General features: G+C 51.6%; 1 protein-coding gene across 1 annotated transcript in view; it reads left to right on the forward strand.

The window, feature by feature from the left end:
- Nucleotides 1–1,340: 1,340 nt before the first annotated feature.
- LOC147116745 (pyrethroid hydrolase Ces2e-like) overlaps nt 1,341–12,624 on the forward strand; it is a 54,147-nt gene continuing 42,863 nt past the window's right edge. The window contains exons 1-3 of the mRNA XM_085992062.1: nt 1,341–1,544; nt 9,313–9,517; nt 11,914–12,031. Of these exons, the coding sequence (XP_085848188.1) occupies nt 1,472–1,544; nt 9,313–9,517; nt 11,914–12,031 (396 nt within the window). The 5' untranslated portion in view covers nt 1,341–1,471. The remainder of the gene's footprint in view (nt 1,545–9,312; nt 9,518–11,913; nt 12,032–12,624) is intronic.

Raw genomic sequence — 12,624 nt, forward strand, 5'->3', positions numbered from 1 at the left:
TGTATCTAACCCGTGCTGTACCTGCCCTGGGAGTGTGTGATGGGACAGTGTAGAGGGAGCTTTACTCTGTATCTAACCCGTGCTGTACCTGCCCTGGGAGTGTTTGATGGGACAGTGTAGAGGGAGCTTTACTCTGTATCTAACCCGTGCTGTACCTGCCCTGGGAGTGTTTGATGGGACAGTGTAGAGGGAGCTTTACTCTGTATCTAACCCGTGCTGTACCTGCCCTGGGAGTGTTTGATGGGACAGTGTAGAGGGAGCTTTACACTGTATCTAACCCGTGCTGTACCTGCCCTGGGAGTGTTTGATGGGACAGTGTAGAGGGAGCTTTACTCTGTATCTAACCCGTGCTGTACCTGCCCTGGGAGTGTTTGATGGGACAGTGTAGAGGGAGCTTTACTCTGTATCTAACCCGTGCTGTACCTGCCCTGGGAGTGTTTGATGGGACAGTGTAGAGGGAGCTTTACTCTGTATCTAACCCGTGCTGTACCTGCCCTGGGAGTGTTTGATGGGACAGTGTAGAGGGAGCTTTACTCTGTATCTAACCCGTGCTGTACCTGCCCTGGGAGTGTTTGATGGGACAGTGTAGAGGGAGCTTTACTCTGTATCTAACCCGTGCTGTACCTGCCCTGGGAGTGTTTGATGGGACAGTGTAGAGGGAGCTTTACTCTGTATCTAACCCGTGCTGTACCTGCCCTGGGAGTGTTTGATGGGACAGTGTAGAAGGAGCTTTACTCTGTATCTAACCCCGTGCTGTACCTGCCCTGGGAGTGTTTGATGGGACAGTGTAGAAGGAGCTTTACTCTGTATCTAACCCCGTGCTGTACCTGCCCTGGGAGTGTTTGATGGGCCAGTGTAGAGGGAGCTTTACTCTGTATCTAACCCGTGCTGTACCTGCCCTGGGAGTGTTTGATGGGACAGTGTAGAGGGAGCTTTACTCTGTATCTAACCCGTGCTGTACCTGCCCTGGGAGTGTTTGATGGGACAGTGTAGAGGGAGCTTTACTCTGTATCTAACCCATGCTGTACCTGCCCTGGGAGTGATTTGATCCTGTCTGAAATGTAATGTGTCTGATCCCACAGATATTCAGTTTGATGAGTGCAAAAATCACACGGGACAAAAGAATTAAAGAGAAATTGATTTCAATCTGCTTAAACTGAACTACAATTGTAGGAAAATTTAAAAATAATTATCAGTAATTAATCGAGTAAAAAAACGCACATAGCAGGCAGTGAACGGGTTAAACTTTGTAGGCAGAGGATTAAAAAACAACTTACTTGACTTGCCAAAGAGGTCATTCACCCGGATAATTTGTTCATCAGCCAGAACACAGAGACCCAGCCCTCTCCAGCTGTACAGGTGCAACAGAACAGGCCACAGCTTGGAGACTTGGTGTCGCAGGTTCCCAGAGTCCCTGCCGGACACTGAGAGACAATCCCACATCGAGGAATCATCTCCCGGCTGAAGAGAGATGGACTGGCACTGGCTCCCAGTCCTGCTCCTTGTAAACTTTGCTGCTTTGTGGAAGATCTCCTCAGTCGCAGGTGAGCAATCGAAAGAAAACAGATTGAAAGAACTTGCATTTCTATAGCGCCTTCCACGACCTCAGGGCATCCCAAAGGGCTTTGCAACCAATGATGTACTTTTGAAGTGTAGTCACTGTTGTAAAGTAGGAAATGCTTAAGTCTATTAGCACACAGCAAGATCCCACAAACAGCACTGAGATAATGATCAGATAACCTGTGTTAGTGAGGCTGGTTGACGGATAAATATTGGCCCAGGACACCAGGGATAACTCCCCGCTCTTCTTGAAATAGTGCCATGGGAGCTTTAACATACACCTGAGAAAGCAGACAGGGCCTCGGTTTAACATCTCACCTGAAAGACAGCAGCGCTCCCGCAGTACTGACCCTCCGACATTGCAGCGCTCCCTCAGTACTGACCCTCCGACAGTGCAGCGCTCCCTCAGTACTGACCCTCCGACATTGCAGCGCTCCCTCAGTACTGCCCCTCCGACAGTGCGGCGCTCCCTCAGTACTGCCCCTCCCACAGTGCAGCACTCCCTCAGTACTGCCCCTCCCACAGTGCAGTACTCCCTCAGTACTATCCCTCCGACAGTGCAGCGCTCCCTCAGTACTGTCCCTCCGACAGTGCAGCACTCCCTCAGTACTGCCCCTCCGACAGTGCGGTGCTCCCTCAGTACTGCCCCTCCCACAGTGCAGTACTCCCTCAGTACCACCCCTCCGACAGTGCAGCGCTCCCTCAGTACTGCCCCTCCCACAGTGCAGCACTCCCTCAGTACTATCCCTCCGACAGTGCAGCGCTCCCTCAGAACTATCCCTCCGACAGTGCAGCGCTCCCTCAGTACTGCCCCCCCACAGTGCAGCACTCCCTCAGTACTGCCCCTCCGACAGTGCAGCACTCCCTCAGTACTATCCCTCCGACAGTGCAGCGCTCCCTCAGTACCGCCCCTCCGACAGTGCAGCGCTCCCTCAGTACTGACCCTCCGACAGTGCAGCGCTCCCTCAGTACTGACCCTCCCACAGTGCAGTACTCCCTCAGTACCGCCCCTCCGACAGTGCGGCACTCCCTCAGTACTGTCCCTCCGACAGTGCGGCGCTCCCTCAGTACTGCCCCTCCGACAGTGCATTGCTCCCTCAGTACTGATGCTCCAACAGTGCAGCACTCCTTCAGTACTGCCTCTCCGACAGTGCGGCGCTCCCTCGGTACTGTCCCTCCGACAGTGCGGCACTCCCTCAGTACTGTCCCTCCGACAGTGCAGTACTCCCTCAGTACCACCCCTCCGACAGTGCAGCACTCCCTCAGTACTGCCCCTCCGACAGTGTGGTGCTCCCTCAGTACTGCCTCTCCGACAGTGCAGCGCTCCCTCAGTACTGACCCTCTGACAGTGCAGCACTCCCTCAGTACTGCACTGGGAGTGTCAGTCGTGATTTTTGTGCTCAAGTGTCTGGAGTGGGACTTGAACCCACGACCTTCTGACTCCGAGGCGAAGAGCGCGAACCACTGAGCCACTGCTAACACCAATTGGTGTTTATTAATGAAGGAACTTGCATCTGTAAAGCACCTCACATGTCCTCAGGATGACTCAAAGGGCTTCACAGCCAATGATATGTTATGTAGGCAAATGCAGCAGCCATGGTAAGATCCCACAAGCAGCAAATAGGTGAATGACCCGTTAATCTGTCTTTAGTGGTGTTGGTTCTGGGATGAATGTTGGCCCAGGACACTGGGAGAACTCCGTGCTCCTCTTCGAAATAGTTCCAAGGGATCTAGACTGTGAGAAACACCGAGGGATTGAGCACATGTAACTTTATTTAACTTTCTTTAACCAACTGTTCTCCCTTCCTCTCCCCCACCCCTATCCCCTGAAGGTGCTGTCTGATGATGGGGTACAGTCTGCAGGAACCAGCCCTGCTCTCCCAGTTTACTCAGGGATTCTCAGTTTCACCATAAGAACATAAGAAATAGGAGCAGGAGTCGGCCATTCGGCCCCTCGAGCCTGCTCCCCCATTCAATGAGATCATGGCTGACCTTCTGCCTCAACTCCATTCACCGGCCCTATCGCCATATCCCTTGATGCCCTTACTAGTCAGAAATCTATCGACTTCTGTTTTGAATATACCCAATTTGACTGAGCCTCCACAGCCCTCTGGGGTAGAGAATTCCAAAGATTCACCACCCTCTGTGTGAAGAAATTCCTCCTCATCTCAGTCCTGAATGGCCTACCCTTTATCCTGAGGCTGTGGCCCCTGGTTCTAGACTCCCCAGCCAAGGGAAACATTCTCCCAGCATCCACCCTATCAAGCCCTGTAATAATTTTGTATGCTTCAATGAGATCCCCTCTCATTATTCTGAATTCAAGAGAATACAGGCCTAGGTTACTCAATCTCTTCTCATACGACAGTCCCGCCATCCCAGGAATCAATCTCATGAACCTTCGTTGCACTCCCTCTCTGGCTTCCCGATTTCAGAGAGACATCCTGATTGTTTTTTTAACATAGGAATGCAGGACCCGGAGGAGGCCATTCAGCCCCTCGAGCCTAGTCCGCCATTCAATGAGATCGTGGCTGATAATAATAATCATAATCAACTTTATTGTCATTGTTAGTGCACAAGTGCAGTACAACGCAATGTAGGCTTGCGGCTCCCGAGAGTGTACATTTAGATTAAGACATTTAAACATTCAACATTCATTTGGCTTGTAATACATTAACATAAACATTATAAAGTGCATTGGCAGATGTGCAGGCTTTAGAGTTTATTTGTGGAGTTCAGTAGGATGACAGCCCTGAGAAAGAAGCTGTTCCTGAATCTGGTCGTTCGGGTGCGAATGCATCTGTAGCATCTCCCAGATGGCAGGGGGGGCGAACAGACTGTGGCTGGGGTGGGTAGGGTCTTTGATGATGGTCAGTGACCTCCGTAAACAGCGTTTCTGGTAGATGTTCTCTATGGTCGGTAGGTCTGTATCTTAACACCATCCGCCCGCCTTTGCCCAACAGAAATCTATCAATCTCACATTTTTAACAAAAAGTATTGCTCTAATTTTTTTAAGGTGTTTGGTGGCGATTCTGAAACCTCGGATTTGCAGCAGCCGGGGTCTGAGTGATCGAGGGCCCCATTCTTATACTCGCTTTTAGAACTCTAAGGGGTTATGGATACACTCAGCACTAAGAGTGTTGGACAAAACCCCAGGACAGGGCACAGACTCGAACTGAATGGAAGGAGGGTGATCAGAAGATTTGATTTAACTGAAAGAGAGGGGGTGAATCTATGGAATGGGCTACAGAGGGAGGCAGCAAGGGCAGGTAGTGTTCCTTTTATTCATTCACAAGGCCAGCATTTATTGCCCATCCCTAATTGCCATTAAGCGGGCGGTAGTGAGCTGCCTTCTTGAACCGCTGCAGTCCATGAGTTTTGGTACAACTAGGCCATTTCAGAGTCATAAGAACATAAGAAATAGGAGCAGGAGTAGGCCAATCGGCCCCTCGAGCCTGCTCCGCCATTCAATAAGATCATGGCTGATCTGATCCTAACCGCCAATCCACTATCACAGAACCATCTCCTGAATCTAACAGAATTAGACACATGAAATAGGAGCAGGATCAGGCTACACGGCCCCTGGGCCCGCTCCGCTATCCACAGGGCCATGACCGATCCGAACCTAGACTCATGTCCAAATTCCTGCCCGCTCCCCGTAACCCTTAATTCCCTTTACTTCTAGGAAACTGTCTATTTCTGTTTTAAATTTATGTAATGATGTAGCTTCTACCGCTTTTTGGGGCAGCATATTCCATGGACCTACCACCCTCTGAGTGAAGTAGTTCCTCCTCATCTCAGTTTTGAAAGAGCATTGCTGTGGGGCTGGAGTCACATATAGGCCAGACCGGGTAAGGGTGGCAGATTTCCTTCCCTAAAGAACATTAGTGAACCAGATGGGTTTTTAAGACAATCCAGTAGTTTCATGGTCACCATTACTGATACTAGCTTTTTAATTCCAGATTTATTTAAATTAACTGAATTAAATTCCCCAGTTGCTGTGGTGGGATTATGAAGTCATGTCTGACCATGATCATTAGTCGAAGCCTCTGGATTACTGGACCAGTAACATTACCACCATGCTGCCGTTCTCGGAATGCCATCGTGGCATTATTCAAGAGGGAACAGGGTATTTCTTGATGAAAGAAGTGATTCAACAATTATAGTGCCTTTAACATAATGAAATGTCCCAAGGCACTTCACAGAAGCGTTAACAGAGAAAAATTTAAGAAGTTACACAACACCAGGTTATAGTCCAACAGCTTTATTTGAAATCACAAGCTTTCGGAGCGCTGCTCCTTCTTCAGGTGAAGTGGAGAAATGCATAAAGACACAGAAGCATATAAGCTGTGTCTTTATGCATTTCTCCACTTCACCTGACGAAGGAGCAGCGCTCCGAAAGCTTGTGATTTCAAATAAAGCTGTTGGACTATAACCTGGTGTTGTGTGACTTCTTACATTTGTCCACACCAGAGAAAAATTTGTCACCGGGCCACATAATTAGGGCAGGTGACCCAAAGGTTTGGGCAAAGAGGGAGGTTTTAAGGAGCGGCAGAGAGTTTTAGGGCGGGGATTCCAGCACTTAGGGTATTACTGATCCCTGAGATCCCATAGTCTTTTCCCAGATCTGTACATTGATTACTGGGAGGTTTATTTGCTGTTGAAATGTCTCGTGTGCTTCACATATTAAACCATGTTGACTGTTCTTTGGGACATTCTCCTGCTCACTTGGCCAGTCACAAGCATTGCACAATGTTCAGTTCAAGCCTCCGCAATCCACCCAACACTTGCCAAAATAACAGTGTTTCTCTTTGTCTCTCTCATATCGAGAAACTTTAACTGGGTCACAAACCCCACTAACTAGATTCCCACTGGTGTCGAATAGAAACAAAAGATAATCCCTGTCATTGACTCTTGGATCAACACAAAGTCGGATCATCGGTAATCTTGATCGGAGGAGAATCGCAGCGGCTGTTTGTCCTGCAGAACTGACGAGCGAGTTCCTGTAAATCGCTGACTCGTTGTCTGTTTATTTGCTCTCCTCAATCCACTTGGCAAGATTCCATTCATTTCAGGATACAGTACATTCCATTAGTCCAGGGGAGAAGCGGGGGACGACACACCTCTCCAACATCCCCACCCCAAGACTGACCCCTGGTACTACACACCTCTCCCCACCCCGACCCCCTACCACACCCCCAGACCAACACTGGCCCCTGGTACTACACACCTCTCCCCGACCCCCACCCCAACACTGACCCCTGGTACTACACACCTCTCCCCACCCCCCAGAGCAACACTGACCCCTGGTACTACACACCTCTCCAACACCCCCACCCCCTACCACACCCCCAGACCAACACTGACCCCTGGTACTACACACCTCTCCCCACCCCCCAGACCAACACTGACCCCTGGTACTACACACCTCTCCCCACCCCCCAGACCAACACTGACCCCTGGTACTACACACCTCTCCCCGACCCCCACCCCAAGACTGACCCCTGGTACTACACACCTCTCCAACACCCCGACCCCCTACTACACCCCCAGACCAACACTGACCCCTGGTACCACACACCTCTCCAACACCCCAACCCCCTACCACACCCCCAGACCAACACTGACCCCTGGTACTACACACCTCTCCCCGACCCCCACCCCAAGACTGACCCCTGGTACTACACACCTCTCCAACACCCCCACCCCCTACCACACCCCCAGACCAACACTGGCCCCTGGTACTACACACCTCTCCCCGACCCCCACCCCAACACTGACCCCTGGTACTACACACCTCTCCCCACCCCCCAGAGCAACACTGACCCCTGGTACTACACACCTCTCCAACACCCCCACCCCCTACCACACCCCCAGACCAACACTGACCCCTGGTACTACACACCTCTCCCCACCCCCCAGACCAACACTGACCCCTGGTACTACACATCTCTCCCCACCCCCCAGACCAACACTGACCCCTGGTACTACACACCTCTCCCCGACCCCCACCCCAAGACTGACCCCTGGTACTACACACCTCTCCAACACCCCGACCCCCTACCACACCCCCAGACCAACACTGACCCCTGGTACCACACACCTCTCCAACACCCCAACCCCCTACCACACCCCCAGACCAACACTGACCCCTGGTACTACACACCTCTCCCCGACCCCCACCCCAAGACTGACCCCTGGTACTACACACCTCTCCCCACCCCCCAGACCAACACTGACCCCTGGTACTACACACCTCTATAACACCCCGACCCCCTACCACACCCCCAGACCAACACTGACCCCTGGTACCACACACCTCTCCCCGACCCCCACCCCAAGACTGACCCCTGGTACTACACACCTCTCCCCACCCCCCAGAGCAACACTGACCCCTGGTACTACACACCTCTCCCCGACCCCCACCCCAAGACTGACCCCTGGTACTACACCACCCCCCCCACCCCCTACCACACCCCCCAGACCAACACTGACCCCTGGTACTACACACCTCTCTCCCCCCCCCCCACAGATTGGCACTGACCCCTCAGGGATCGCCCTGCACTCACCCTCCCCACCCCCCTCCTGCACCCCTTTATGCGATTACTCCCTGTTTATTATTCTTTAACCCATTTCAGTTCCAGTCCTGTGTTCTACTCTGGGTTCCTGGATTTTTTTTAATTTAGTTCGGATATTTATATGTGGAAGTTTGGCAAGGACTTCCTGAAGTGCTCTGTTGTTACAGTTTGGCCTCTTTCCCAACACCTTTTTTCTTCTGCAAGCAGCCTCCAGAGTCAGAGCCGATGAACTGACGTCGTGTCCTTACTTCGCCACTCCCTCGACCAGCTCTAATAATTAGCTCTGTTCATGGTAAATATAGAAAGATTAGAAGACATTCTTAGATGGAGAGGGTTGTCAGCACCTGACCTGAAACAGCGACAAGCTGAATCCAGAATAGTATTTAAAGGAGAAATGGATAAATAGCTGAAAAATAAAAATGGAAAGGGTTGGGATCTATCAAAGAGCCGGCACAGGCACGATGGGCCGAATGGCCTCTTTCAGTGCTGTATCATTCTCTGATTCTATAAAAGGTGGAATCTATAACATAACTTTAAAATAATTAAAAGAGGAGAGAGTGAAACAGAAAGAGTGAAAGTGTGGGAGAATATTAGAATGAGACTAATTAAACTGCTTCTACTTTCAAAACTCTCATCCTTGTTTTCAAATCCCTCCATGGCCTCGCCCCTCCCTATCTCTGTAACCTCCTCCAGCCCCACAACCCTCCGGGATCTGTGCGTTCCTCTAATTCTGGCCTCTTGCACATCCCCAATTTCCATCGCTCCACCATTGGCAGCCGTGCCTTCAGCTGCCTGGGCCCCGAGCTCTGGAATTCCCTCCCTAAACCTCTCCGCCTCTCTCTCCTCTTTTAAGACGCTCCTTAAAACCGAGCTCTTCAACAAGGCTTTTGGTCACCTGACCTAATATCTCCTTATGTGGCTCAGTGTCAATTTTTTGTCCGATTTACGCTCCTGTGCAGCGCCTTGGAACGTTTCACTACATTAAAGGCGCGGTATAAACACACGTTGTTTGTTGTTGAGACAGAAAGCTGAGTAGAGTGTGAGAATGAGTGAGAGAGAGAGAGAGAGAGAGAGAGAGAGAGAGAGAGAGAAAGAGATGTGGAGAGTGAGTGTTGAGGGAGAGGTTTTGAGGTTCAGGCTGGGACACGACATCCAGCTGATGATTGTTCTCTTGCAGGAGATGGTTACTTGGATCCCATCGTCTGGATCGAGGATGGAATGCTTCGGGGGAAACAGCTAGCGGTGGAAGGAAGTCCCAGGGCGGTGTTTGGATATTTAGGGATACCATTCGCAGCCCCTCCTGTGGGGCCCCTGAGGTTTGCCCCTCCTCAGAGACCGCAACCCTGGACAGGGATCCGGAACGCCACCAGCTATCCTCCGCAGTAGGAACATTTCATTCTCTTTAAAACTTGTGTGTTTATATAAAGCACCAAATCACATCATCAAAATATTTTCACACGATTTACACATTGAATATAATTGGCAAAAGAACCAGTGGAGAGATGGGGATAATTATTTTTACACAGCAAGTTGTTGTGATCTGGAATGCGCTGCCTGAAAGGGCGGTGGAAGCAGATTCAATAATAACTTTCAAAAGGGAATTGGATAAATATTTGAAAAGGAAATTAATTTGCAGGGCTACGGGGAGGTGGAGCCGGCGACGGTGAGGTGGAGGCCGCGGCGACCGGAGGATGTGTTGGGCGAGTCGGGCGGAGGAGCGCAGCGCATCGGGACGCAGCAGCAGACTCGACAACTCGCAGTCCGGCTGGGAGGAGGGGAGCCGGGAATGGTGGCCAGAGGGTGAGCGGGAAAAGCAGGCCACCGCACGTGGAGCCGAGCCGGCAACAGTGAGGAGGACGGAGCGGCTGAGGGACATCGTGCTCCCACTGCCACTGGATGCCAAAGAATTGACTTTCTGAACACGGCGCTGTAAAAATAGCTGACGTGTCTCGGTGAGCTCCCACAGCTTTATTGTGGGAGTGATTGGGGAGTAAGCATTCCATTGTACTAGTTACATATGGCAAATAAAGGATCTTGATCTTGATCTTGATCTTGATCTTGAAAGAGCAAGGGGGTGAGTGGGACTAATTGGATTGGGCTTGCAAACAGCCAGCACAGGCATGATGGGCCGAATGGCCTCCTCCTGTGCTGTATCATTCTTAGGTAGGTAATTCTGTACTAGCAAGATCCCACTATGGGATCATTTAAAAAAAAATAAAGAACTTGCATTTATATAGCGTCTATCACAACCTCAGGACATCCCAAAGCGGATGGATTGGCGTAAAAACCCAACCGGTTCACTAATGTACTTTAGGGAAGGAAGCCTGCCTCCAGTCCCACACCAACATTAACTGCCCTGTGAAATGACCTAGCGAGACACTCAGTTGTATCGAACCGCGGCCCACCACCTTCTCGGAGAGACGGGGTCCCATTGCTGATGCCTTGTACTGTAGTTAGAACCCAACAGAGCAACAGCAATAAATGCCGGCCTTGCCAGCGACACCCACATCCCGAGAGTGAATTAACAACAAGCTTTGACCCTCCATCTCTGCTGAACATCACTCGAGGAGTGTAGCCAATAGCAGGCGTGCAGGCTCCCCCCTGTCGGCTGCGCTAATACATGCAAATAATGCAACGTTCAGTATCATCCAACCATCAGCGCATGGGCCCGGAGTCAGCCAGCGAGTCAATGGTGCCTGGACCTGATCCCCTGAGCTTCTCCTCAGCAACTCTCGCATCGCGGAGGGGGGGTTAGCCAATATCTCTCCCAATGTGTTCAGGACTTGGGAGGCAAAGGACAAGTTGTAGATAGTGACGTAATAAAACTCACTACGCACTTAGTTTGAGCATAGAGCAAGGCTTTAATCAACTTGTTTCAGAACATGGAAGTCTAGTTGTATTTCACTAGCTCCTTGTCTTACAAAATGTCCCTGGCAAGCTGGGGCCCACGCCCGAGTATTTATACTCCTTGGACGGCGCCACCAGCTGGCCGTCCAGCATTATTTCATAAGTAGTTTCTTGATGATGAGATTTATAACAGATAGTGTGGTGGTTTGAGATGAAAGAAGGGTCATAAGAACATAAGAAATAGGAGCAGGAGTCGGCCATTTGGCCCCTCGAGCCTGCTCCACCATTTAATGAGATCATGGCTGATCTGATCTTGGGCTCAGCTCCATTTTCCTGCTCGCTCCCCATAACCCATCACTCCGTTATTGTTCAAAAATCTGTCTATCTCCACCTTAAATTTTATTCAATGACCCAGCCTCCACAGCTCTCTGGGGCAGAGATTTACGATCCTCTGAGAGAAGAAATTCCTCCTCATCTCAGTTCGAAAAGGGCGACCCCTTATTCTGAAACTATGCCCTGAGTTCTAGATTCCCCCACGAGGGGAAACATGTTCTCTGCATCTACCTTGTCGAGCCCCCTCAGTATCTTATATGTCGAGGTTTATTCTTTATTAATTCTCAACATCGAGCATCTGTCCCATGAAAGAAAAAAAAATATTGTAAAGTACTTGAGAGAACAGGGAACTGAAAGATATGCTGAGCGGCTGAGATGAGGCAGATGGAATGGGAGGAGGCTGGTGTGGAGCATAAACCCCAGCGCAGACTAGTTGGGCCGAATGACCTGTTTCTGTGCTGTATGTTCTGGGTGAGATGAGGGATTGACTGACGAGCGAATGCATCAAGGAAGACTCATCGTTTAGGAACAGTTCCAATAACCAAAAGCTTTGCCACTCTCTCTCTCTCTCTCTCTCTCTCCACTCCCCACCCCCCAGGTGTCTGCAGAAGATAAGGAGACGTTTATCCCCACTCCCAGCCTCCACCAGTGAGGACTGTTTGTACCTCAGTGTCTATTCTCCAGTCCATCCTTCGCACCAACTCAGGCCTCTACCAGTAAGTCAACAGTTCACACGAGGATCTGTAGGGCCGGGTTTCACCCCCATCCCCAGCCACCTGTCGGGAACGGTGCAGGGATGGGGGGTGGGATGGTGGGGGGGGGGCAGAGACGTTGGGGGGGTGAGATGGTGGGGGGGGGGTGAGATGGTGGGGGGGGTGAGATGGTGGGGGGGTGGTGAGATGGTGGGGGGTGAGATGGGGTGGGGGGGTGAGATGGGGTGGGGGGTGCGATGGGGTGGGGGGGTGAGATGGGGTGGGGGGTGGGATGGGTGGGGGGTGGGGGGTGAGATGGGGTGGGGGGGTGGGATGGGGTGGGGGGGTGAGATGGGGTGGGGGGGTGCGATGGGGTGGGGGGTGAGATGGGGAGGGGGGTGAGATGGGGTGGGGGGTGGGATGGGTGGGGGGTGAGATGGGGTGGGGGGGTGAGATGGGGTGGGGGGTGAGATGGGGAGGGGGGTGAGATGGGATGGGGGGTGAGGTGGGGTGGGGGGTGAGATGGGTGGGGGGGTGAGATGGGGAGGGGGGTGAGATGGGGAGGGGGGTGAGATGGGGTGGGGGTGTGGCTGAGATGGGGTGGGGGGGTGAGATGG

This window comes from Somniosus microcephalus, chromosome 6 (genome assembly GCF_052327205.1).
Source record: "Somniosus microcephalus isolate GS21.2 chromosome 6, FLI_Smic_1.0, whole genome shotgun sequence".
NCBI lineage: Eukaryota > Metazoa > Chordata > Chondrichthyes > Squaliformes > Somniosidae > Somniosus > Somniosus microcephalus.